At 50.7% G+C, this 27,737-nt stretch overlaps 1 protein-coding gene across 1 annotated transcript in view; it reads right to left on the bottom strand.

The window, feature by feature from the left end:
- The window catches only part of PEBP4 (phosphatidylethanolamine binding protein 4), a 157,009-nt gene that overhangs the window by 72,831 nt on the left and 56,441 nt on the right, over positions 1–27,737 (bottom strand). The window contains exon 4 of the mRNA XM_019556588.1: positions 21,985–22,083. Within this exon, the coding sequence (XP_019412133.1) occupies positions 21,985–22,083 (99 nt within the window). The remainder of the gene's footprint in view (positions 1–21,984; positions 22,084–27,737) is intronic.

Here is a 27,737-nt window from a genome sequence, read left to right as displayed (position 1 = left end):
TGACTTCCTGCCCTTTGGGCAGGGGGCTGGACTCGATGATCTCCCGAGGTCCCTTCCAGCCCTGATGTCTATGAAATCTATGAAATCTATGAAACAGCTTGGAGCAATGTAACTTGGGTAGCAACACCACGTAACCACGTAGCAGCATGGAGCCAGCTAGCTTACAGCAAGCTTGGGTACATCAATGTGAAATGTGGTCGTATTTTTGGCGGTGATGCGGATGTATCTTTGTCTGGAAGATCTCAGCAGCAAACCTTGAGTTGGAAGGAAGTGGTGGGAGGAGAAGGCATTTTCTCCCATTCAAGGTTCAGGCAAGGGTGGGGAGTGTTAAGCAGCTACCACAAGCAAGGTGGTTTTACTCTGTTTCCCTAAATTATACAGGACGCAGGAGCCTTCCTCGCTTCTTAGCCTGTCATGCAACATTTCTGTGTGAAGCTATGTGCTGCCCACAAGTGACTGCCCACCAGCTGTGGATGAGTGAATCCTCTTGGTACCTTCATTTCTACCTGGGAGAACTTTTACAATCTTTTCTCCTATGCCTGAAGAAGGGTGCTTGTGCCCAAGTGCTTGCAACTAATGGCTTTTTTTTGCAAAAATCTAGTTGGTCTAATAAAAGAGATCACCTCTACCACGAGTCCTGATTTGTGGAAGGGCTGAAGCCCTGGGCTGGGACGTTGTTCCTGCCAGGAGTTTGAAGCATGGCCTTGGGAGATCACTTCCCCTCTGGGTGCTTGAGTTTCTCGTGCGATAAAACAGAGATGTGGATATAAACCTTGTGTGCAGCGGTGCACGATCTGTTTGGGGAGATCACCGGATGGAAGCAACAGGGGAGAACCATGCTTCATTTCTGCTCACATCTGGCATTTAAATAGCACCTTGGGTCTCGCGGCTCTTTGCAAACAGCACTGAAAACCTGACAGTGTACCCAGGTGATGCCCATATGGCATACAAGGGAGCAGAGGTAAGAGGAGGGGTATGACTTGCTCAAGACCACACAGCAGGTGGGGGGCCAGGGCCTTCCTCCCTCCCATAGCTAGTGGATACTGCCTCTCGCATGCAAACTCCAGGCTGTGGCTGAAAGCTCAGTGGAACAAGCCCCCTCATTTTGCTCAGTGTTTCTGCACAGCCTGGCACCGGGGGGGCATGGCTAGGGTCCTAAAGAAACAGAGAGACCCCGCCACCCAGAGAGCTCGGAGCACTAGTATCCGGTCAGATACGAGCACAAGGACCGGATAGAGGGTCCCAGCTTCCTAAGATGGTCTCATGCTTTCCCATCTTATGTTGCCCCCGTAACCATCTGCATTTTTTTTCTTTATTTATTTTATTTTTTTAAGCAGAAGCCAGAAACTCCATAGCAACCCTCAGCTCCCAGGTTTTGACTCCAGCGCTTTGATCACTCTGTCATTTCGTTTAAGGCTATACCCCTGTAGGTGTGAGGAACTCCAATTAAGTATTCAGCTGGTTTTCCTGTGTGGGGGGACAGGCTTTGCTGTGGAGGAGGGAAGCCTCGGCGTTATTGCGGTGACTAATCGTTCAGACACCAATTGTCTGCGGCATCGGGGGAGCTCGGAAAGGGCTTTCCTGTGCTGCGCAGCTGCCTCTGCATTCCCTTTTCTGGAAATATGCGGCTCCCTGCGGTGTGCTGGGGGCTTCCAGGAAAAAGGCAGCGGGACCCAAGGAACTTCTGCGTGTTTCAGAGGTCGCATGTGTGTTGCCCTCACTGCTGCGGCATCTGAGCACCATAGTCATGCAAAGGTTAATTGTCCCAGCACTCCTGGGAGACAGGGCAGTTGTCTTACCCCTGGCTGGCAGGTGGGGACTGATGCCCAGAGGGGCAGACTGATGGCATAAAGATACCCCCTGCCTCTGCAGACCTTGTCAGGCACCTAAAGACTATTGTCCTTAGCAAGTTGCCCGAGGTCACATTGGTGTCAGGAGCAGGGAACTGCACAATACCAGCTCCAGAGAGGCCGTGCCTTATTCTGCTGATCTATCCAGCCTGTGCGTGATGGGTTTGGACAAGTTCTTCTGAACGGAAGTTCAGCTCCACCGTCCGATTCCCAACTCCACGACTGCGAACAGATTTTTTAAAAGGTTCAATATGCTGGGGGGAGTCTGATCCAATCCAGGCCCCGTTGTCCCCTCCTGCCTGCACAGTTTGCACGCTTTGTACAAACTGGGTCATCCCCTCTATGTTGGACCCTTGTGCCGAACCCCCCATCGTCATACTGCATGTGGGGATGGAAAGGGGGGGGCTGAACCTTAGTATGATTTTGAAGAGGGACTTTCTCGCCCTCGATTAAAAAGATCTCCATCCAAAAAGAACTGCACAGAGTTTAGCGTCCTCTCTGCTCTTCCTCAGAGATATGCTACAACCTGCCTACCGTGAACCAGCACTGGCTCCCTGCTCTCGGCTCTGACCATCCCCCCGACTCCGGGGGGAGCGAAATCTAAGCTGGGTCTGAATCAAGTGCCTCGAACTCATCTCTTAAATCATTCAACACACCTTCTGCTGTACCTCCAACTGAAGGGGTGGCCACCAACGAGTGCAGAATGGGTTGCCATGGGAATGATTGTGTTGTCACACAAATTCATCGTTAAGTCTTGCCCGCAAGGATCGTACAGGAAAAGCAGGAAAATGGAGAAGGAGAGAGCCCTGGTTAAACTTTAAACACAACACCAGCAATTAGCCAAAGTAGCTATTTACTGTGGAGGACAATGATAGGAGTCTGGGTGGACATCTGATAAGCCTGATAGCTTTTGCCTGAAAGCCCCTTCTGTATTGGTCAAGCATGGCCCCTGCAGACCCCTCCAAAACCCTGGGCAGAGCTGCCATCGTCCACTACGATTCAGAGGCACGTTCCTGATGCCCCCACAGTGGCCCCGTTTCCCCTGCACTAACACTCGTGTGTAGCAGAAGGGAGTGCAAGTTTATTATATATGAACCAAACCTAAGTCAGGCTTTTCTGGCACTGAGGGCAGGTCTACATTGTGTCAGACAGTGCAAGGGGGTACCTTGTGAAGACATAACCCTGCCCTCTTGCTCCAGATCCACGCATGGGGCACATCTAACTATGGCAGAGCGGTGCCCCTGCTGCCATGAGCGCGCCCAAGCCTAGCCATGGTCCCAGCAAGCATGGAGAAGTGCTGCGTGCCGTTGTTTCAGAGCATTCAGGGAGAAGCACCTAGCATTACCTAATGTATTGCAGACAAGTCCTCTGGCCTTGTCTTCTCCGGGCAGGATTTTTGCACTGGTGTGGTAACCTTGAGGTCACCACGACACAGCAAAGCTTGCTGCACCTGGGCGGTCCCCGCACAACCTCTCTCCCGACTGCTTGCTAAGCCATGCCAGGGAGCCTTGTAATATAGACAGAACGACAGCACGCTACGCTCTCCGGGGCGGGCAACCTCCTTCCCGTACACCACTTCCCAACTTTTGGCAGACATCCATGCGGAGGGAGCAGGACAGAAAGGCAAAGGGGCAACGTCCCTGCCGTGCTCTGGAGGGGAAGCTGCTATTTCTAGCCGACTGCTTGGGACGCTCGCTCTTGCTGCTGGTCTGGAGACAGGGCATGGCTTTCCCCCTCCTGGCTCTGCAGACAGTAGGCCCTGCCCTGCACACACAGCACAGGCTCACCCGCAATTGCTTCCAAGGGGATTTTCTTGAGCGCTTTGTCCAGGCCTGGCAAAGCTCAAGTCCTGGAGATGCCACCATCTCCTCCCTTGGGGAGACTATTTCGGTCTCTCGTGACGGCTGCACTCAAGAAGGTTTCTAGCTCCAAACCTCCCTGTTTTTAGTTATTTCCTGCTCTTGCACCTTCCCAGTCCACTCATCTCCCTTCTTGGCAAGTGCAGCCTTCCTAGGGTGAGAGGGCACGCTTCCTCCCAACACCACGTACTGCCCCCCAGAATGCCCTGGCTGCCCCCAGGGGCGAGGCAGAGCTACGCGATGTACTGCAAGAGCGGAGCATTTTGCTTGGTGCTGGGTCCACGCTGCACAGGTCAGGAACATTTGCATTGGGGCTTTCTGTCCTCCCTGGCATTTACTACGAATTATGTGTGTTACCATAGTGACTGCGAGCCCTGCGTCTGCAGCAGAACCCCACGGTGCCAGGGGATGCACAGGCAGGAACCAGGACAACCCCTGTGCGTGTCCCAAAGAGCTTGCCATCAAAGGAGAAGACCAGAGATGAAGACGCGTGCAGACAGAGAGCGCAAGGAGACAACGAAGCAGTGCAGCACGGTGCGATGGGCAGTGGTAGCGCCACTCCAGGCTGCCTATCTGCTGTCGCGTGTTTTGGACATGCCCCGGTGATAGCGATTTGCTGGAAGAGGATGAGGTCGGCATAGTTTCATAGTTTCTAGGGTCAGAAGGGACCTGAGCAGATCGTCAAGTCGACCCCCTGCCATGGCAGCAGAGTACAAACGACCCTGGCACGGTGTTCGTGTAGCCTGTGGATGGAGAGCTGCTTCCCGAGGTGAGTGGCAGCGTGGGGAGAAACACACTGTGGGCCAATAGGGGCAATGAGCACTGACTGGACGTAGGAGCTGACCCATGAATAGCGATGGGGAGGTGCAGGCCTTGAAAAGACAAACAGCATATGCCAGATGAGATGCAGCGAGGAAGAGCCAGCGGAGGGGTGCAGAGAGCGGCGACAAGGCAGCCGCTTGGCAGGGGATGGAGAGAGGCCGCCCTGAGCACTGCAGAGCTCGGCTGTGCTGCAAAGGCACGGGTTGCGGGCCATCGCTTCCGGCACAGCTTCCGAGGCCGGGAGCGCAGGCAGCCAGGCGGGCCAGAGCCGCAGGGCTGCGTGGAGCGCTGCCCACGCACCTGCTTCCTCTGCCGACCCGCGCCACGCGGCCCTGCTGCCCTCGAGGAGCCCTGCCGCGCTCGCCCCCCCGGCACGGCCAGGCTGGCCTCACACCTGCTGGCCCTAGCACTCAGCTGCCCGCCGGGGGAGCGCACCTCGGCCTCTGCCCGTGGGCAGACTGCCTTCCGCAGATGCCCTCCCGTGGGCAGACACCTGCGAGGTCCCCCACGGGCACCGCCTGCCCCTCTGCTTGCTGTGGGCAGGCACCTCGCCCCCGGCCCTCCCGGGTGTCAGTGCCACCCCCCGCCCCGTGGGCAGGCGGCAGGATGTGGGCTCCCTCCCCTGCACTTCCCAGCAAGCGCTTTACATAACTTCTGCTGCTTAGTCACAGCTTCGACTCCTTCTTCTGCTGCTGCTTTTTTTTTTCTTACTTGGAGTGATTTTCTCGGCAGCATCAGAGCGCGAGTCATTTCGGCAAGGGAAGTCCCTTCCTTTCTTCCGTTCCCTTGGTAACTGAGCGAATTTGCCTTTCAAATGATTCATGACCGGGGTGCTGTAGGAGTCCCCTCCTCCAACACAAATCTCTCCCACACAACCACACATGCCCGATTAATCATTGATTAGAGTCTCTTCCGCAAGGTACGCCTGGGAATCAACAGGCCGGGCGCTCTCCTCTACCGCCTCCTGCCCCCCTGGATTTGGGTGGGGGGCCTTTGGCACGGACGTCTGGACCAGACACAACTTGAGCAAGGCCTTGGGATGTCAGAGGGGAGGGTTCGGTGTCGGCTCAGAGCAGATTCCCACACAGAGGCCTCTCTCCCTGGGTTTAAACTTTACTGTCTTCTTGCCGTCTGCCTTTTTTTTTGGTAAGCAGGAAATACAGAGGTCAGGCTCCTCTTGAGCTGGACCAGCTGGGACAGACAAACCTCACCACAGACTATGCCATGCAGCCCCTATCGCTCTCTCCTCTGAGCTCCCCACACAGCTCCAGGAGAGACTGGTGCGTCTGTTCCTTGCAGGGACACCTGACCAGGATGCAGGTGTTGTCCGTGCTGCTGTGCTGATCAACACCCCCGGTACTTTCTTCCCGACAAACACTCAAGTTGCATTGACAGGGAGGAAGATGCCCAGCCTGAGCCAAGAGCAAGGAACCGCTGATCTCCCTGTGCTAATGCCAGCTCCAAGGTTGACTCTCTTGGCCCAGTTGTATTATCTGCCTATGCCACAGCTTCCCCATCATTAGGGTGGGCATTAAGGAAACCTGCCAGCCACACAGGGGGATTACTGCGTTTCACCCTAAGGTGAAAACAAGTCCATACAGTTAATCTAACGTGAGACCCCAGCTGCTAGAACTGCTCTCTCACAATCCTATTTCTACTGGGTGACAACGCCACGTGGTAGAGTTAAGGGTGTGAGAGTGCCCACATGTTTGGTTTCTTTTCAACAGGACACAAATGTCCTTGTTGGTTTGAGGAACAATTCCAACATCTTTGTACGGCTACTTACCCATACGTTACTGTAGCACCCTCAACCTCAACTGAACCTTACCCTAATGATTTTTGTCTTGGCGCTTCAGATATGGGTGCGCATCGAATATAGCTCTTTGGTTCACGTATTCATTCAGCAGTTGCTTCAGTGCAACACAGAGCCAATGACAAGACCAAACCAAAATCACACTGTGTTATGGCCTTCTAAGAGGTCCCAACCCTGTTTTAAACTCCACGGTGCTCGGCACAGCCATGAGAGATCGTTTCTATCTTCAGGAAGTCATGGTCTAAATTAAAACTCCACCACCTCGTTTCATAGAGGTCCTTGAGAGTCTTCTGCCCACTTTCCTGCCCATTCAGTGCTGGCACGTGCCCAAATGCCACAACTCACTGAGCTGGAGCGAAGAGCACCGCTGGGCCAGGTTTTCTCTGGATGAAAGCAGAGTTCATCTCAGCCAGGCTCTGAATAGCTCAGTAACTGGCAAACCTGCCCTGAACTAATGATTTAGAACAATATTCACACCGCTTTTTTCATGACCTACATTTTTGTAGCATCTTAGACAAAACAGCTGTAGGGCTGAATTCAGAGGGGAGGCTGAGCTCCTGCCAACAAATCATGGTGGCAAGCTTCAGACCCGCGTGGGGCAGCATCCTGCCTTTGATTTGGGCCCGCTGCATCACGTTGGGGCTGGGCAAGAGGAGTGTAGCAGTAAAAGCAAGCAACGCATATATACCTAAGGAGATAAGGGCTCTGCATTTTGATTCTCACCTTCAGCAGACAAGGTCCTTTGGGTAAATATGGTATCTTTTATTCAGCCAACTACGTTTAGTTGATCTAATAAAATATATCACATTTACCCAAAGAGCCTTGTCTGCCCGTGTCCTTAGACCAACCGGGCTACAACCAACACCCCCAAACTCTCACCTTCCACATTCCCGGCCTGTAAAGTATGATGACGTACGGCTTGTTTTCTCTGCAGCAGTAGTTCACACTGCACCTCGAGTGTAAGCTGCTCCCTACTCCCATCTACACGTGGTCTCCGGCTTGAGATCCAGACTCAAGTGAGCTGGCCCACCAGGGTCTGAAGCTGGAGTGTGGATGCTGCTCGCACCAGTAATGCAGAGGGGTACAGATGCAGGTTACAGCTCAAGTTAGAGCAATTCAGCACAACTGCTGCTCCACTTGCACCGTGCAGCTAGAGTGGTTTTTTGCAGTGTGGCCACTTTGACTCAAGTGAGGCACCGGCTCATTTTTAAGAGCCAGAACTGGGCATCGTGTCTCCTCTGGAAGGGGGTGCCACGGTGGTCCTTTGGCCTGTGCTGGGACATTGTTTCAATGCTGACGTAGAAGGAAAAGTGCCATGCGCTACATGAATGTCACTTGCTGCAGCCCCAGAGTTTTCCCTGGTCTCCCAGCCCTGTTCTGACCCCGCTCAACCCTGTCCAGCCTGTGGGACCCCATGGGTTGGGATGGGATTGAGAGCACAGAACAGCACGGCTGCAAAGAGCATCTGAACTGGGAAATGAAATTAATCTGCAAAATATTGCAGTGCCATTTTGGTACATTTTAGCTGATTTATTCTCTCCTCGTTAAGAGGAGCTAATTAACAAACCATCATTTAAATAAACAGCAGTGAGTGTGTTTGTAACCTCCGCTTTATTGAATTGTGACAAATTATTAGCCTTTGCATGTTAAATGAAATAGAAGCATCCAGGAAAAACCTTAAATCCAATCTGCATAGAGATGATACCTGCTGTGAAAATGAAGGCAGCAGGACTGATTCTCTATCATGCTCGGAGCATCTTCTGGGGCTCCCCTCTCTGCAGATTGCATAACCTCCTGTCACAACCCAGGCACTGACGTGTTAGCAAGTGAATGGCTGCAGCCACCAGGGTCCTTTCAGGACACCCGTGTCTGAACTCCATTGCAGCCCACGAGACCCTCAGGCATTTGCCTGACCGTTGTGTGGCAGGCTATGCAAAATACTGACGGTTAGGGGGATTCACTTCCCTGTAGAGGGCCTGGGAACCATTTACATCCTTAGATTAGTATTATGTGGGGCCAAATGTTTAAAGCTATATAAGTGCCTAGAGGGAGGCAGCTAACGGATATTCAAAGGTACCGAGATGTCTAAGGTGCAAATCTGCCCTGCCTTCTAACTGTGAGACACCTGAAAGTCCCACAGAGCCTCAAGCTGCCTCTTTAGGCGTTTAATAACCTGCCCCATGGGGCTCACGTGGCACTTAGGCCCTCTGTACAAGAGCAGATTTCACCTGGGTGCGTTTCTCCTTTTTTGCGCCCGTGAACAATTTGCAGGTTCTCAGATTTATTAATTATTCAAAGTAATTTGCAAATATGTCCAGCGGGAGTGCCTTGGGCCTTCAGATCATTCATGAAAGGCTCCTTCTGAATATTCAGCATTCCAGATGCCTCGGTCTGTCTCGTGAATCGGGTGGCATCGTTTCCTTCCCCGGATCGAGCGGCTCAGGCAATTAACAAACAGCAGTGCTGCTACTGACCTGCAGCGTGGCGAGCGCACCCGTCGCAAACGTCCACTGTTACACAACTGGAACGCTCCCGTGGGGGAAATATTCAGATGTAGAATTTGCTTTTCATGATAATGGTACCAGTTCTCCCAGCTGCTACGATAGCTATGGACAAAAAACAGGCACCAGCACAGATGCAGGCCAATTCTTAAGGAAAAGCCCGCAAACAATCCAACCCCTCTCTGCCTGGTCGCCCATTTGGACTGCTCAGTTCTTTAAGGCGGGATCTGTGTTTATGCAGGGCCTCGTTGCAACAGGCCCCGATCTCAGGCGAGCTTTAAGATGCTGCCATAGCAAATGCGATGGCTGCTGTTATAAGCATCACATGGCGCTCTGTGCAGCATTCCCCCAGCTCTAGAAATGATCCCAGCAGGGCTCTGCACGTTGTGCATCTGCGCCAGGGAAGCCCTTGGCCCAGGTGGCACCTGTTGGCAGCCTGAGGAGAAAGGGCTGTGAAGACCGAATTCTCCCCAAAGCAACACCACCATGTTCGGGCTGAGGCAGTTTCATCTCAGCTGGTGCTGCGGGAAGCCCACTCGGCAGCTGCTCATGCCTTTCTGGGAGAGAAAGCAAGGACTCCTTGGCATGAAAATCATGCCTACAAATTTGGGCATGAGGAAACCCACATGCACAGGAAGGACAAGCCGGGCATGGTCAGGGCAGCTGACTGGCAGGTTCGGAACAGGGGCTGCCCCGTGGGCTGCTCCGGCCAGCCTCCTGACAGACGACCACCAAGAGGAAGAGGCAGCAAGCACTGAGCCGACTGCAATCCATAGTTACGAGAACCGCTTAGTAGCAGTCATAATCATCTCTTGTCATGGATCCTTGGCAATATAATGATAATAATCATATCATGCACGTCTGTGGCAGTGTCTGTCACCCTGAATGCAGCCCCAAGTGCTTCTACAAGCATCACTCACGCATGCACAGGAAAAGGAAGGGCTGCATTTTGCTGGTCCAAGTGCTCAGAGGGTGCCGGCGGTGCCGGGAAGTGGGTGTGATGGGGGACAGGGCAGCAACATCCCCCCTTCACTAACGAACCATGGGCGGTAGCATGGAGGGAGCTGGTGCAGCCCAGAAGGGGCACACTGCATTTATTCAGCACATGTCATTGGTGGGGCTCCTGTCCCTCCAGGCAGATCCCACAAGACACCAGCCTAAACACGCCCACAAAGGCAGAGGAGCCCATGGGGCAGGGACGTACAACTTGCTAACCATCTATATAACCAGAAGCCAGCAAACAGCCAGCTTTTGCCACAGGGCTGTGGTGGGTAACCACAGACATCTCTCTGAGTGCCGGTGACACACTCAATGCTGCACAAGACACAAACAAGGACAAGTCTGCTGTAGCGATGAGAGCAGGATGGACAGACAGAGACAGGCGGAGGTATCCTAGATACCACAGAGCAAGAATGGTGTGAACGTGCTGACTTTTCTACGGTGGTTGATGGCTACTGAGCTGCGATCTCTGGACGCTGCCATGTCTTCCTCCTCTTCTCATCTCCGTGACTATTGGGAAGTAAAAAAGGCAACCTCTGACTTTGCTCAAGCGGCAAAGGTATATTTCTGCTGCTGTGCAGCTGCTGCGGAGTCTGAGATCCAGAGAAGAGCGATCTCTCCTGTGGCAGCAAGCTGAGGCTAACTCACATGCCTATTCACTGCAGCCTCCTAGTTCACTTCCTTCCTTGGGGTGCAAGTGCAGCAGGAGTCACTGATGGTCCACAGGGAGCAATGAAAGAACAGCCAAGTGCTACTGGGGACGGAGCAGGAGATCTTCTAGGTGCTGGCAAAAGATGCCTCAATGCACCTGCCTCTCCTTTTCAAAGGATCTCAAAAAAACCCAACCAAGCCACCACTGGTCAAGCATGAAATGCCAGCCAGACCAGGAGCCTGGTCAGCTATGAGTAGGATGGCCAAAAAAACAGACTGCCCAACCCAGGAAACCTCTTCTCATCCCACTCTTTCAAGTGGCAAAGGGTGAAACTCAGCAGGGCTAGTCTGGACGCTCCTCCAAGCCTCTGTGGCCTGCAAGTCTTGGGCCCTGCATGCCACCTCTGAAGAAGGGGAGTGCACATGGGCAGCCTGGAAGGCCAGGGTTGCAAGTCCTGCTCGCTTCCCTACCTCCCCCCGACCCATGGTAGGCAGTAACTTACTGCAGCTTTTCTGGACAGGCAGCTTTGCTTCCCCACTCCCACTGGCTCAGCTATGCTGATTAGATGACGATGAGGATAGTCACTTCCATCTCACCCATGTGTTTGCAGAGCCCCAGCAGCCCCATTTTGGCCCCCTTGTTCCCTGCGCCCCTTGCTTCTCTGCAGTACCTGAGAACTGGCAGGTGGGATTCACCCAAGGCCCCACGCCGTATACTAGATCTACCCTTACCCTCTGAAGTGGCACTCTGTTTCCTGGAGGAGTTGTTGAGTAGCTGTGTTTTCGAATGCTCAGGAATCTAATTACCTGGGAATATTAATTACAAGCCAGGGAAGAATAAGGTCTAGCAGGCACTCCATAAGAAGCGCTGCCCTTTCACTCCAAGGCACAGAGTGCCTGGCCTTTGCAGTAAATACGCTGTTGTTGAAATGGTTTCACAGTCTGGGAGTTTTGCAAGTGAGTGCATGATCTGAATCTCCATCGGGCTGGGAGGCAGCATTTTGCAGAGCCCCCAGGACAGGCGCCAGGTGTGGCACTGCTGAGCGTTTGTAACAATACCAGACATGGTAGGGGCAAGTGTCAGTCCTCACAGCTCTTGGGTGAAGTTCAGCCTGAGACACCAGGGAGCGCAAAGTGGATTTAAAGCCAACCTTGCTGACACCCTTCCTTGTCCCACCTAAATCATGCACTAGGCACAGGGATGGAGAAATGAGGCCCTTTTACCAATGCGGTTGGGCCCAGGCCCATGTGGATGATGAAAGGCTTGGCCAAGAACAGATTAAACCATATTAGAACAACAGCCAGGCTCTGTTGTATGCACTCAGTATGCATGCAAACATGCACACATGTATGCGTGCAGGCGCACGCACACACACGGTTTCTTTTTTCTCCTACCTACTTCATTGTCCCTCTTCCCTCGGGAACTAAAGAGAAACTCCAGCCCTCCCAACGTCTGTGGACCACACGTCTCTCTCAGCTCTCTCATTCCCTCCAGAAACCTATGCAATGCGCATTGTTTTTTCTTAGGAGCGAGATGAAGGCAGCACTTTGCCCTAATGGTGCCCATGAAATTACAAAGATTAGCAACCCCATTCTTCTACAGTTTTTGGCCAATCGCGTTTTGGTGTTGTTTTTGCATCAGTAATAAGTTACTGCTGTCATATTGTTCCAGCATCTTAGGCCCTAGGGTGGCATTGTATCCTTCCCTCACTCACTGATCATAATGCTGTTGACTAAAGACTATATTTAAAGGTAATATAAACAGTTTGATCTTGAAAATACATTGGATCTATAATTTCTATACATAGTTTCTGAACTTTTATTTTAAAACAATTAGCCCAAAAGCCCTTTTTACATGGTATTTGCAGCGAGGCTGACAGTAACAGCAATTAAACCCCATCTGTTTGCCGAGCGTGAATAATAACAGTTGACACTCAACTTCTAATACTGTTCATAGGAAACCTGTTAAACACAGAACCCTGTCATAGAAATATGTGCCCTCCGGGCCAGTCTCTGCCTTCCACAGGCACCAAGTTCAGAGGTGGCTGGCATTGCACAGCACTGATCTTGGAGCCTGGGGCAGAGCTAACCCTTACCTGAGATTAGGTTCCTGCCCTCTCCATCTGACTCATGGGGAACATTTTCCTTTCGAAGGATGCCATTTAAGAGCAGAAAACATGTTTTCCATTATGAGTGTGGCACAGTGCAGACCAAAGATGACAATTTCCCTGCTTCTAGGACCTTGCAGGCTGGTCTGGCTGATACCAGGATGAGCAGGAAGATATCACAATCCTGGGGCCCAGAAGGCAGTGAGGTGAGAGGACAGCGCAATGGGGAAATGCTTAGTTCCTAGGCGTGCACCAAGACGAAGGCTGTGCCAGGAGTAAGGGCAGGCATGCAAAAGGTGCAGGGCAACCAGCAGGACAAGATCCAAGGGAGGGTCAGGCTGAGCTGTGGTGGCACAAGACATGCAGGGTGAGGGGCAGGGGATGTTATTCATGAGATCCATTCGCTACCTGCCTGCTCCCCCTCCAGCCCATGGAAATAGGGTTAAGATGTCCTGAGGACATCATCCACTGCTGATCTGAAGGCTGGAAGCCAAGGCTGAGAGATCTCTGGGGCAGGGTGTGCTGAGCAAGAGAGGGCTGGGGTGGGAGCGCGCTGTGGAAGTGGCACAAAAACACCCCAAGATCCTCTCCCTGGGGCCAAGCAGCTGCCGGATTCTCCCTTTTCGAGAGAGGCACCGAGACCAGAGTGCTCCTGAGCTCAGGGACGGTTGAATCAACCAGCCCCGCTGTCTGATCCAGTGGCTCTGGAGCCCGTGAACAAAACAGAGCGCCTGGGGTGGAACATTTGGGGGCTTGTCACAAAGCGATCAGATTCGGATTTGCCTGCTGCTCTGTGACATTTACATTCCTAAATGAAACCTGGAAACCTTCCCTTGAGGAAGTGCCTGGCTGAAACGCCCCTGTGAGGCTTGCATTTGCCCAGGCAAATGGTGCATGCACCGTTACCCATTTTGCATGCCTAAGTGCCACTTTGCATGTACTATTGAGCCATCTGGAGGTGCAGCCTAATTTAAGAGAAGTTTTTTCTGAGGGAGGGAGCTGCTCCTTGCTACAGATCTGCAAGTGACCCAGTCACACCAGCAAGGCAACACCAACACTGGTAGATCCCAAGAGCAACCTCAATTTCCCAGGACCTTTATTTTGTAAGCCTTAAAAATAAAGATTTCATGGAATTATTATACGCCAAATAGTGACAGGAACTGCACAAGGGGACTGAATATTATATGCAGTACCCAAGAAACAAAGTCATAAATTAAAGCAGCATCTCCGTCTGTTCTTTCCCTTTCAAACACTTGGTTTAATAACCAAAATGTAGACTACAAAGGGCCCCAGCAAGAAAGAACAATACCGAGTCACTAACTATTACATCTGTACTGTTACTACAAAGAGGCAGCCTATCCCACTGGCACAGCAGGGAGTTGTGATCAAACAGGACTCGCAGAGGCAGAAACCACCTCGGCAGAACTAGCTCGGAGGCTCCGGGGTGGTCCGGTGCGCCGCGGAGCTGGGCGTGGATGGCTCGAGCAGGCATTGCTGTGGATCCAGAGAGTACCATCAGTGAAAGAGAGAAAGGCAACGTGAGTGTGGGGAGCGTGCCCAGTTTTGACTTCAGAGGATAAACGACACATCAGGACTTTGACATAAGAGCTTGTGTTCAGCACGTGTACGAGTGTGTGTGTAGGTGGGCGTGTGTGTACATGGATTTAACTCTCAGGAAAGAGGCCCTGGAGACTGCAGGCTCCTCTGGTGCGGGTGGCAGCATATCTTTGCACTGCCGAACCTACGTGGCCTGGCCACCGGCCTTGGAAGGATTCCCTGTAGGGCTGGGAGGAGAGTTTAGTCTCCCAGGTCCATTCCCTACTCAGCCTCTCTGCCAGCAGAGATGATGGGTTTGTGGTTAGCCTTCCAGCACTGAGCTGAGACCCAGGCTGGTTTCACACAGCGACGACTGAAAGGCATTTCAATGCACACTGATTTTGCTATTGATCGAGATCTGACCTGGATTCAAACAGGTGACCCAGAGTTCAAAGACCCCGTCTTGTTACCCGCTGCCAGTCTGGTGCACATTCTTTCGTCCTTTCCTGCAACACACAAAGCATTTCTTTGTAGGCCTTGCTGCGCTCAGAGCAACAGAAAGGCCAGGCACACGGCTGCGCTGCGTCACTCTTGCAATGCTAACATGCAAGTCAACATCAGCCCTCAGACGCTGAAGCGACAGCTCCTTGGAAATGCCATAGACGGCCTAGAGATGTGGGGCTGGATCCCTGGCTGGCGTGAGCCAGCGCAGCTCCAGAGGATGCGAACAGGAGCTGGGCTAAATGACACCAGGACCAGCCAAAGCAAAGAGGGGACTCTCGCCCCAGGGAGTGACCTTTAGACTATTTCTACCGCCTCCCTGTGCTAGCACTGTAAGGCACCCTTGTAAGGCAACATGCAGCTGGGCTGCAAGTGCTTCAGTTCAGGTAATGTCTCTTAACGTGCCCATACTATGTTTAGCGCAGTGGAGCCCAGGGGCTCATGTACTACTGGAACAGAAATCGTGATGGTGAGTAATTAACACCGGCTGTTTATATTTTTAACGAGCATTCGTACATATGCTGGTGGTGCTGAAAGCTTTAAGTTAAACTTGGGGTCCCCCCGTGCTAGGTTCTGCATTAAACACAGGTATGCGACAGCCCCCGTTTATCTGCTGTAAATGGATTTGCCCCCATTAGGGACTGGTATTTTTGTCTGTTCTCCTGTCAGCTCAGCAAGGGAAGGGACAGAAAACCAGCGTAGCTGGGAGACTCCTGTCTTAGCATGGATTGCCAGGCAGAAGGGAGACCAGTACCCTTTTAAGGCCGGAAGTGACCATCCTGACCTCCTGCCATCACACACGTCGGTGTATTCCCTGCACCGATTCCTGCACCCAGATCACAACCCCCATTTGAGCCGTGGGACGGTGAGCGTGCGAGCTGAAAGGGTCAAAGGGCTATTCTGAAATGGTAGGACAGGGCAGAGCCCAGCTTGGGGAGTGTCAGGGCTTCTTGCAACCAGCTGGGGAACACAGAGAAAATGTAAAAAGTGCGAGTGGAAATGTCCACTCACCAGGTGTGTGGAAACACACAGCATGGGAGACTGATCCAGACACTCCAATTGTGCTCCAGGAGACAACCTGGCATATGCATTGGAAAAAACACAGAAGCAAGCAGGCAGCAGCCTTTCCCCTCCCCAGCAAGCCCCTAGCTTCCCTCTCAGCCCCTGCCTCGAATCTCGCGAAAATTCCTTAACTTTTAAGGTTAATAAAGCTCTTGTTTGCTTAAGATAGCACCTGTTTCTATGGTGACACTTGCAACCCAGAACCTGTTTATCAACCAATAAGAGGAAATACACTGACAAATTCAAATGGCATGGAAGTAAATTGCTAGCAAAATCTCTGGGCGTGAAACAGCCCCGGTGCCGGGCGCTGGTGCCCTCGCTCCTGGGGTTGTTGTCTTCAGAGCGAGGCGATGCCTCTTCGGCATCCTTGGAGGTGCCCCTGCTCTCTGATCCACATGCCTGGGATTAGGAGTTCACTGCTGACAAAGCAGCTCCTCTTTCCGTAGCATGCAAGCAGCTTGCTAGCCTAACACCCTACTGGGGCACTCTTTTCACACTGCTACCATACTGCATGGAAGGAACAGCTGTCTGAATACCACGTTCCTCGCTGAACAGATTGTTTCCTTAACAGTCCCTGCTGCTTCACCTTCAGGCATCGGTGTCCCTAATGAGAACACCTGGAGAGCAGAGGGACGAGGTGCTGAGTCCCAACCAGGGGACGGTCAGGCCTGCTACCTGCTCCCTCCTCTCCATCCCCAGATGGCTTTCCAGAAGAGCGAGAGCGTGGGGCTGGATTCCCAAAGACATCCCAAACCAGCAGTTGGAGTCATGACTGTGAGGTGGCCAGACAGTTTCCTAGTTGTTAGGGAATGGAGGGGACCTTGGCTCCGGCCCCCCTGCACTCGGGCAGGGAAGACCGCGGGGGTCGGACGACCCCAGCAAGACGGGCAGCAAGACTGCGAGCGGGTTCTCTAGCGGTGAGGAAAGCAGGTGCGGGGAGTGATTAGAGCAGAGGGAATTGCAAGTCGGCGCTCCTGGCCTCTAAACAAAGTTCAGGGTAGCCCAGCAGCTGGACGTTGAGCATCTGGGTGGGAGGGGGGGGCCTATTTTGCACATCACCGCCGACTCGCTCCATCCCACCTGCGAGGAGCCTTGCCTTGCCTCAGTTTCCCTGGAAATCTTGCGACCCTCCCCGTTCGTGCCGAATGACGGCCAACTCTGCCAAGCAACAGAGCAGAACCAGGGTGGGCCTCTCCCTGCGCTCGCGCTCCGTCTCCGGCAGGAATTCTCCTGGCTGGCAGAGATGGTTTCCATAACGACTTTCTGTTACAAACATATTTTGATAAAAATAAAGTTAAAACAGCAAGGCTTTAGTGGAGTACAAATTCGCTGCTCTCACTCTCCCCCTCCCCGAGGTGGGGGAAGAATCAAGTAAAGCATGCTATTTGAAGGACAGTATTTTCTGCCTTCTTTTTCTCTCCCTGCTGAATACAAAATGAAAAGCCTTGTTTACTGGATTTCTCTGTAAACTGGTTCAGACTCTGCCTAGTTACCTGATGCTCTACAGCACATACAGGATAATGTGATAAATTCATTTCCAATTCACTGCATTATCCTTTGAATATTTTAATGACTCATTGAATAGAGTAAAAAAAAAAAAAGAAAAAAAAGCGATTTCAAATGAACAATTATGCTGCATTAGAGTAAAGGCTGATTATATTTAAACACTGCTTGCATGGATAACGGGACATATCGACCTCCGCCTATAAGAGCTAATTTGGCTCTTATCTCCAAATAATTTTACACTGCAAATTACCATGAAAACCTAAAGGGCTTTAAAAACATTCATCAAAAGATATTATTCCACTTTGTAGCAACATTTTTATTTAAATTATTTTGAATGGGAGTGAAAGCATCTTTCGTGTTTGACAATCAGAGAAACAGTGTCGCCGCTGCTGATAAGGGAGCGGCAAGCTGCGTGGCAGAAGGGGCTCTGCAGACTCTGCCACGCCGAGCGACAAAACACTTCCGACCGAAACCCACCTCGAAAAGGGAATTCAGTGCAAAAGCCAAAGCGTGGTGGAGGGCCAAGGTACTGCAGCTCATGCACTTCTGCAACCATCGCTCAGAGCGCTGCACACCTGTTAGTGAACTGAGCTTCCCCTGGGGACCACAATCGCCTCCATGTTTCAGCTGAGATTAAATGACTTGCCCTCAGCCCTGAAGAGAGGACGGACGTCTGTGCCACAGCTGAGATCAGAGCTCTGGTCTTCTGACACACTTTTGCAGGCTTTCACCAGTAGGCCACACCACCGGTCCTGAACCACAGGGCCTTGCCCACACACAAACCACTGCCTTGAGCTGAACTGTCACGAGCCACTTTTAACCTGAAATAAGAGTAACCACATGCAGATGTGCGCCAAATGAACTTGAGGTTCAAGTTAAAAACCCACAAGTGATTTCGCTGCCAATGTATGCGCAGACCAACAGAGGCTCCTTGGAGAAGAGCCTACTATTTCCTACAGAAATGATTGGTATAGATTGTAGTGGGGGAGACCTATAAAGATAGATATTTGGAGGTACTTAAGTACCTCTGAGGATGTGGGCTGTCACTAGATTTGCAAAAACCTGGAGATACCTAAATCTGACCGAAATGAATGGGAGTTAGGCAGATGATCTAAAAACCCCTAAGCGCCTTAATGGATCTCTAGGCACCTACATATCTTTGCAAATTTGACCCTAGGGCCCAGAATTGTTCTCACTGATTGTTCTCCTGGGCTTTATCAATGCCGATTAGAAACCAGAAATGTGATGCAGCTATATTTAAGACCACCCCCTCCGCCCAGTGAAGTTTGGCCCCTTGTCGGCATGAACTGCCACTCCGCCTTTTAACAGTTTTGGAAAGAGGCCGGCGAGCAGGTTTCCACCCGCCATACTTTTTGGTTAGGAATGGAAGCAGAATTGCCCAGCTGCCAGGAGAAAAACTCCTCCTGACATGGGAACAGACTTGCTTTGCAGAACAGAACTGAGCCTGAATCTTGAATTTCCCTGCTTTCCTTAGATCCTTTATTTGAAAAAAAAAATAACCACAATAATTAGCAGTAGCCAATGCATTGGAAGGATCTATGCACAGAAGGGAAAACATGAGCTCCGTTTTTTTGGCGTTTAGTAAATATTAAAATTAATGAGAGACTTTCAGGACCCTGTTGTTAGAAATGCAGAAGGGCTCCTGTGAAGGATTTTTTTTTTCTTTTTTGAAAAAAAAAATGTATACAAGTCTCTGCAATTATTCTGAATGCATTATTTTTTTAGCCAATTATGAAATTCATGGAAAGTATTAATATCCAATTTTAATTTGCTCAATATTCCCATTAACAATAAAAAGTCTAATTAAGGTATCTGTACAAGAAGCCCTTAGCAGTAATTTCAGAGAATAATAGACGAGAATGACTAGATATTTCTTGTTAAATGCATGCTGCAAATTAATTGATATCTTAATTAGACTTTAGTACTCAGATTATTAGTTAGATTGAACTGGAGCCGAAACACCTCATCTTTTAAAAAATAAAATAAAGGCAGGCAACAGAGAGAGGAAGAAACTGCTTTTCTCAATACTGTTTCTCTAAACGGACTGATAATGCAAGAAGTAAAGGTTTGGGACCAGTGCAAAAGGTTTTGCACAAAAATAACAACACTGCCCTTCACTCATGCCTTCTCTGACTAGAAGCCCAGGCGTAACACCCAGGTGAGATAGGCTGGCGTCACTACCGCCATGTGCTGCTGCAGGGAGGTTTAAGGACCTGACCACGGTGGCAAAGGGAAAGGGTGGCCGAGTTGGGAAGGAATCCAGGCCTCGGCTCCCAATTCTCTGGTGCATCTACCAACAGGTTCAGTCAAAAGCATGTTTTGGCCCCTCTTTTGTTTTCCTCATTTCCATTGCCTGCTTCTGATTTATCATTTCCTTGTGGGGAATTTGATTCCTGAATGACATATCCATACAGCCTGTCCCCGGAGGGGTCCTAGCACACTAGAACAGCAATCGCCACGCAGATCTGCAACCTGGTGTGCCCTGGGTTTTCTGTCATGTTCACGCCGTACGGAAGGAGGACAACACGAGTAAAAGAAAGATCCACTCCAACACCTGCCCACGGTACACAAAAAGGCTCGCAGAACTACAGCCGTGTCCTGTGATCCGCCGAAACATAAAAGACTCGAACATAATCCGTCCTGGAATGGCTGCAGCCAGAGCGAGTCTCATCTCTCTAGTAGAGGTTGGCAACCCACTTTCACAGGAAATATGGTTTTGACAAACAGAAGACTTCAGCCCGAATGAAGTATTTTGCAGAATGTTTCAGCTTTGGCAAAATTATTAAGTTTTCAGGTTAGCTTTATTTTTTTAATCAAAGAAAATGTCTTTTGAATTTTCCCCCCCGAATTTCCTTGCAAAAAATAATTGACCTTTTTGGCCCAGCTTTGCTCTAGAGTCTCAGGCAAACAACTGCATACTTGTCTAAATAATCAGACCATTTTACATTTCAATAGCAGCCTTCCGTCTCGTGTGGTTTGACATAAAGGATCACAGAAATGCAACCATCTCTGGAGAGAAGCACACAGACATTTACACACAATACGAGAGGAGGAGAGAATTAAAATGTTGGCCAGGAATACTCGTTCAAAACCCTGCTCTTATGAAAAGCCAGCCAAAGAATGGTGGAAAATGATTTGTGAATAGACAGCATGGTGAGTGATAGAGAAATATCACAAAGCACAACTTGTAGAATATTGTTCGACTCTCTGTAGCATTGGTGGGGGTTGGGGAATCATTCATAAATAACCAGCTTGACAATCGGTGTGTTGGGGGAGGGAATCCTGGAACAAATGGCATGGGAATGTTATTCAGGCAGCTCTTATTGCACAAAGCCTCTGCTCTCCCCACAAAGTACACAGGAGCCACTCTGAAGGGTCTGTCCAGGAAAGCGTGCAAAATCCCCAGGCCACATAGTCCTCACTGTCCTGCATCATGCCAGGAAAGAGAAACCCCTGAGCAAACCTTGCTAGGATTGAAACCCGTGCTTCCAGGTAGGCACCGATATTCTAAGTGTGGTGCTTAGGTAGCTGATGTAACGAGCTGAGCCATGTGGTTTCTAAAGGGAGTTACCCGACGCATCCCACTGAGCATGTCCTTATGCTCATTTGCTGCATGCTGAATGATGTACACACGTGCATGCAGGCTTGAAGACCCTTCAGTATGGGAGTGAGTTACCCTGCGGAAGCAGAGGCCCTGGTCTGACTCCCAAGAGTACGTGTGCAATGCACACTCATCTTCGGCAGCACAAAAGGGTATGCCAGCTAGACTCCCACAGCAACAGCCCAAGGCAGCAACCCAGACCCCAGCACTCATCTGGCCTTCCTTCCTCAGTAGCTTGGCTTTACAGTGCATTCTTGGTGCTATACAGTTGTACCAGCCTCCAAGTCAGCCACCCAAAATGATTCCTGTCCCAGCATCTCACCCAGCAAGCAAGCAGGAGATGGATTTGTTGCCAGCTCAAGTGCCAGCCTCTGTACTTCCAGAAGCAGACAGACTAGCTTCCAGGTCAGCAGAACTAGTTATTTCCACCAGGGCTAAGGCTGGCTCCACGTCACGTTGTCAGTACAACCCTCCCCATTTGGTCTCATTGTGTTAAACCAGGTGCGTACCATTGCTTGCGTGTACAGAAGAGGTTTACCTTACTGAGATGCTGGACATAAAGTGCCAGGAGATGACTGACAGAGTATATAATGCTTGTGATTTCACTTACCTCTGAATGCTAAGGTTAATTCTCCATTTAGCGCACCAAAAAATATGTACAAAAGAGAAGTGGGAGCTCAACAAGGGCCAGCAACAAGACCAAGAACTGAATGACCAAGTCTTCATTCCCCCATATGAAACTCCATTTTTTGTTAATACATAGTTATGTGAAGCTTACTCTCAGCTTTCTTTTTTCTTGGGGCTTCCTCTTGCGTCCATGAAAATTATTACGGTGACCTGTGACACCGTGTGTCGTTGCCCCATGCACGGGCTATTTCAAGCCCAAACTGAGCCTGCGTCCATGAATGAACCAGAGGAGGAAAAAATGTGGTGCATTCATCAGCAAGTCTAAGTAGAAACAGTCCTGGAAATGCTCTCTTCGGGTTTGCCCTCATCCCAAATGAAACCATGAAGCTGCTCTGCTGCATCAACACAATGATCAACGCTTCTGTGCGCACAGGCTGGAGGAATATATCAAGCAACACTCATGCAAGATGCCCACCAATGTGATCGTGGGCAGGGCAGTTAACAGAAAAAATGTGTGTGGTACTCACTTGTATGTCAATGACAAGCCAGTGCCTCCAGAAGCGGAACTTCGGATCCGATCTGCTCGGGGCGTCTGGATCAGCCATAATCAGCACGTAGCTCTTATTCTGGAAATAAAACAACAGTAAATGAATGGAAACCTTCCCAAGGGCAGCTATGCACAGGGGCTCTGCGAATCTACAGCAGGCAAACGGGAGTTGGGAAGGGAGCGTGCAGCAGTTGTCAGGGCAGAACGGACTAGGACGTAGGATCCTGGGGTTTCTTTTCCTGGCCCGGCTACCGACGCCCGGACGGAGTTTGTTCCATCTGAGCACATTGTCTTCTGGTGCCTGTGCTGGAGACCTTCAGCCACAAAGGTTGTCAGCCCAGGACCCTCATCATGCACATGGGTGTACACACACTACACCCCGTGGTTACATACGCGTGCGATCCCTCGATAAAATGCACGTGAGAGAATGCAACGTATCCTCTAGCGGAGTGCTTCTTGCCTTCCCCAAATTCCCCTTTCCTGACTTTTTATCCCTCGTGACCTAAGATCCCTCCAAGGGCTTGCAGAGGAAAAATGGGCTTTTGTAATGTGTCCAAAAGACAAGACACTTGAGAGAAGTTTCCTCAATTGTGCGTTAACCACATTCGACAACAGAATAACACAGAGATGTGTTGTGACACAAGGGGCTTGCCGCGCAGAGGCCTGCGTTGCACGGGGACCGGGACATAGTCTCGCTACAGGCATGGAAACAGGATCTCCTAGCCCTTCCCAGCTAGCCCTCCTGGTCCAATGGTACGAACGGTCTGAACACCCAGGTTTCGCACCAACTAAGCAAAAACACTGACTTTTATGTTGGAACAAGCCTGTAAACTAGTGAGTCAGGGCTGACATGTCTTGGGAAGGCAAAACCAGGTCAGTGCAATGGCAGCTGGCTGTTTTGTAATACTGTGAAAAGGGTTAAAAAAAAAAAAAAAAGTCAGTGCAAAGCCTTCAGAAAGTGCCCATTAAAACCCCATCTCATTGTCCTAACTGGTGTTACTATAAATGACACCGATATTCATAAAAGGGGCCAGGCCTCCTCTTAGCTGTTTTGAGATGAAAGATGCTGCCTTAAAGTAAAGGGCTGTTATATCTCATGAGCAATCTCTATTTTTTTTAAGCATATTCCCCATCATCCTGCCCACAGCAGGGAGGCTGGACCCGATGATCTCAAGCGGTCCTTTCCAGCCCTGAACTTCTGTGAATTTGTGCACAAGCTAGAGAGACCCAGGCTTGTGAAAGGGGCTGGGCTGGCAGCCCTGGAAGAGAAAGCCTTCTCTTTGTTCAGAAAAGAACCAAGGCCTGGCCAGGGCAGGCGCTCCCCAACTGGCCGCCCGGGAGGTTCCACAGCGGGGCACCCCCTCTCTATGCCCGGCACACCCCATGGTTAACAGGGGACACTTCTGAAAAGGATTCTTGCAGGATGGATACCAGCCAGAAACCACACAGGTTTCACCCCCCATTCTGGTTCTCCCAAACTGGGCTGGGTTCAGTGACCTACAAACACTGAGCTAAGAGAAACTGCTCATCTCGGTGGACGTGGCAGGATGTAATAAGGCAACAGATGTCCCTGTAAGTACCGAGACTAAGGGGCCTATACCCTAATGGGACTTCAAGACGCGTGTATCAGCTCATCAGCAGTCCAGCGCCCAGCACAGTGTACTTTGGGCTCGAGATTTTGTCAGCCAGGGAGTTCCTGTTCAAATCACCCAGGAGCTGCGTGGCTAAAACCCCCCTCGTCCCAGGTAGCAACCTCAGGCTGGAAGTATCTTTGCAAGCTCTTTAGTGGTACAGTTTATACGGCACCTTGTGCAACACAACCCTGGTCCACGCCTGGTGCTCCCAGGAGCGGCCACGATATAAACCATTATTCAAAGCGCACCATTTTAACTTCGTTGAGTATCACCTTCATTTTAAAGAGGGCAAAAGTGAGCCTACGGTCTTTTCTATAGGGAAAGTCACACTGATTTAATTTCAGGTGTGAGCTTAAAATGATCCCGTTAAAAAGATAGCCAAAGGATGCCTTATTTCAGTTTGAACTAGACATATTTTGCATTAGCTTAATCCACAATTAGGAACTGTAAGAGGACCTCTTAACCTGAAATAGGAGTCTTCATGCAAGCATTTGTGCTAAAACTTAACTAAATTGTTTAGTTAAATAGGAGCAAGTTTCTGTGTGGACAAGACCACAGAGAAGTAAAGAGCCCGGTCATAAGAGGCAAGCAGCGCCCACGGTGCCTCGGCCCAAGGTGAAGGGTGGGATCTGAGGGTGAAACATGGCTGTTCCCAGTGCTGTGCTCTGACCGCTAACTGCTGCCTTCCTGCACAGCCTGCCTCTTGACGCTAAGAGGCAGAGCACAAGCCAGTGTTCAAACCATCATAAAACAGAAATATTTGTTGGTGGCATGCACGGCGGGGAAAAAATCCTGCACTGCAAGTGTGAAGGAATTTGAGTTCTAACTTTAGGTGGGTACATGGCTGAATGCTGCATTTGTGAATCTCTCGTTTCTACTTCAGTGCCCAGCTGGTGGGAACAGAACGCGTAGTCATGGGACTGTCATAGTGTGCTGTCCAGGTTAACATGTAGCATTTCTATTACTATTAACAGACTTTCTGCTCCTCACTCCATCTGTTCTTTGAAATAATTGCAGTTGTACAGACCATGCCTTCGCTACAGGCAGGCTCTGGGGAGAGGATAGTGCTTTTATGCAAAAAAAAAAAAAAAAAGTGTTAAAAAATAACAGCAAACACGAGAATAGAGTGTGAGTGAAGTTAACAGCAGGCTTAGAATTCAGTACAGATTGTGGCCTATAAAGGCGGTGTTGCACATGGCTTTGGGATGGCCTGGCCAGGCCTTTCTGTGCAAGGAAAGAGGGGTCAGCCACCTTGTACCAATGCCAGGCATGCTGCGTCCCCTCAGCCGGCTTTCTCATGTACCAGGACAAGTTACGCGATACCTGGATTCACCCCAGACACATGGTTCCCAGTATGGAGCTGCGCAGGAACAAGCGGGAAGGGCCTGACCCTTCCCACACTGGATGCATTCGACTTGGACAGAGGTCAGCGGGTAGCCTGAGCTCCCCCCATCCCTTTGGGGATTCAGAAGCATGTTCAAACACACAGCGACAAGTTGAGACTTACTACATGGCAGCTGCTCCATGCATGCTTTTACCCATTTTGCTTTCTGGGTTTCCCTCTACCAGGATTGCTTTCAGGCTTTCCCCTACCTTGTTTCTTCAGCCTTTTGGCTAAGAGTAAACGAGACTGGGGGGGTACCTAAACTCCAAGGCCTCCAGGCTTGGGGCTTGCATGTAGGATGCCTGCCATGGATTTGGGAGTATGTGAAGCCCCAGACTGAAGTAGCGCCACACCAGGGGCGGGCAATTACTTTGGGTGGAGGGCCGCTTACTGAGTTTTGGCAAGGCATTGAGGGCCACATGACAGGCAGCCAGGGGCAGATAAATATTAACTTTCTAAATTTTTTAGGGGCCCTACGGGCCGGATAGAATGGCCTGGTGGGCCACATCCGGCCCCTGGGCTGCATTTTGCCCACCCCTGTGCCACACAGACTTGAATGGCTGAGCTCTGCTCAGTCACAATTTGGAACTTAATTCAGAACTCATTTGGCTCTGGAAATGGATTTTTTTTTTTAAAGAACCCTATGGGGAGTGAAAGCTAAACCAGGATAGCTAGACTGTTAGGGAGAGGGTGGGTTGGCTTTACTCTACAGAAAGTGTGGGTAGCTACTCTAGAGCAGCTAATGCGTGCTAAGACCATGCCCCCTTAAAACCCATCGTAATTTGTTCATCATTGAAAACCCTTAGTCATTTTTCCCCTGTGCTTGGAATGGGCTGCAGGGGAGAATAGTGTGCTCCTTTTCCACTCCCCATACTCTTGGGCTGTGCAGGAAATCCAGGGCTGGTCTCATGTTCTCTGAGAACCAGAAGGTGGCTACCAAACAGCACGCTCTGGCCATAAGTCCAATGCACTCCCTTACATCAGGGACTGGGGCCAGGGCTTGAGGACAGCTCTATAGTGTCTGGGAAGCCCCCCTGATTGAGCGTAACTTTGTGGGGTGGAGAGGAAGCATTTGGCTCTCCAAGGCGCCTTTACTCTGCACTATGCAGAAGTCATTTCAAGGTGCTTTGCAGCTAAAGGTAAATAGAAAAGAGTTGAGGAGTGAGGAATGGCGATGCTTCCCTGAAGCTCATGCGAACCCCTTGAGATGTGCCTTAGGATCGTCACTCTTGCAAATTATGAAGCTTTTGGCTGGGCAAGAACCGATGCAAGAACAGCTTCTTTTGGGCCATGCCCAATCTTGCACCAAAGGCGTGTGTCACTTCCATGCCTGCTGAGGGATGGGAGGCTTCCAGGATGCAGGGGAAACAATGCACTAGGCTCATTATACCTGAAGTTTGAAGCTCAAGCAAAAGTTTATCTCACAGCATTACCTGGACAGCATCCTAACAAGCAATGCTACACCTCCCACCTAAAGGTAGCAAAGCTTTTTGTGGACACACATTCATCTTCTTGGTGCCCCAACGTCTTAAGTATTATCACCACCCAAGCAGCAGACAGGAAAACCAGCTTGCATCTCAACAAAGCCGTGGCAGGCGCAAGAAAATGAACTTGGAGGTTTGCCTCTCCATCTCCTGCTCTGATAATGAGGTCACACTCTATTCCCTCGGCTGGTGATAAGACTCTTGACTTCCAGTGCCCTGGCTCTGGCCACCAAAACAGGGATGGCCGCAAGAGTTGTGACGGCAGTCACCAGGAGTGATCATTGCATGCCTGCTTCTGAAATTGCACCATGTCTGACTACTCCTCCATCCCTGCTCTACTCTAGAAGAGTTGCATGCTGAGGACAGGCACCGTTGACTGCACTGGTACCTGTCTGTAAGTGACAGAGGAGCTCTGCTCTGGGGATTTTTTATTTTAAAACCTTTCCTTGACATGGGCTAACAGCATTAATGCCTGTCAAGACTCCAGACAGGGAATCAGCCCACAGTGATGCTGGAGATGCTCAGCTTTATAGGCATGAATCAGCCCCAGGGATTATTGGAGGGGAGGGAAGCTGGCTGAAATTGGAAAATTCCTCGCTCCTCTCAGTTCTCCAGAGGAAGGTGCAGGCAATGGGGGAAGTGGCAGAAGAAGGGAAAAGCCATCTCCTAGCTGTTTCTGCATGACTTGTGTCAAACGCCTATGCTTTTTGTCTCTCTTTCCCATTGGGCAACAAAGTTCAAAGAGCCATGTCTCGACTGCCAGCTTGGGTTCTCTCCCCTACCGTGGCACCAACTGGCTGTAGCCTTTGGGGCTGTCTTTTCCATCCCAGCCAGTGCTGGTGCAACAGGGTGCAGGGAATCCAAGCCAGCATGCACTGGCATGGAAACCCCACTGCTGGGTTACACAACACACCGTCTTATTGGACTGCACTCCCCACGGCACATCCCTGGCCTTTCGGGGGCTCGGGTAACCTATAATCCATGGCTAGCCATGAGATCGGGGGCAGAGCCAAGAACTTGAACTCCAGTCTCCTGTTCAAGTGCCTTAACCATGCAGCCGCCCTTCCCATTTATTCTATGCTCCCCTGCAAGTGCAGGAGATGGATGTTGGACATCGACTGCCAAATCGCCAGCACTGCCCGTAACGGTGCAGAGGCTAACGCCATCAGGCCTGGAACGTCTCAGCTTCTCCAGATAATGCAGAACTACCCAGTTGCGCTGAGGGTGGGGG

This window comes from Crocodylus porosus, unplaced genomic scaffold (genome assembly GCF_001723895.1).
Source record: "Crocodylus porosus isolate Cpor-Errol unplaced genomic scaffold, CroPor_comp1, whole genome shotgun sequence".
Taxonomy (NCBI): domain Eukaryota; kingdom Metazoa; phylum Chordata; order Crocodylia; family Crocodylidae; genus Crocodylus; species Crocodylus porosus.
This window is presented reverse-complemented; position numbering and strand designations above follow the sequence as displayed.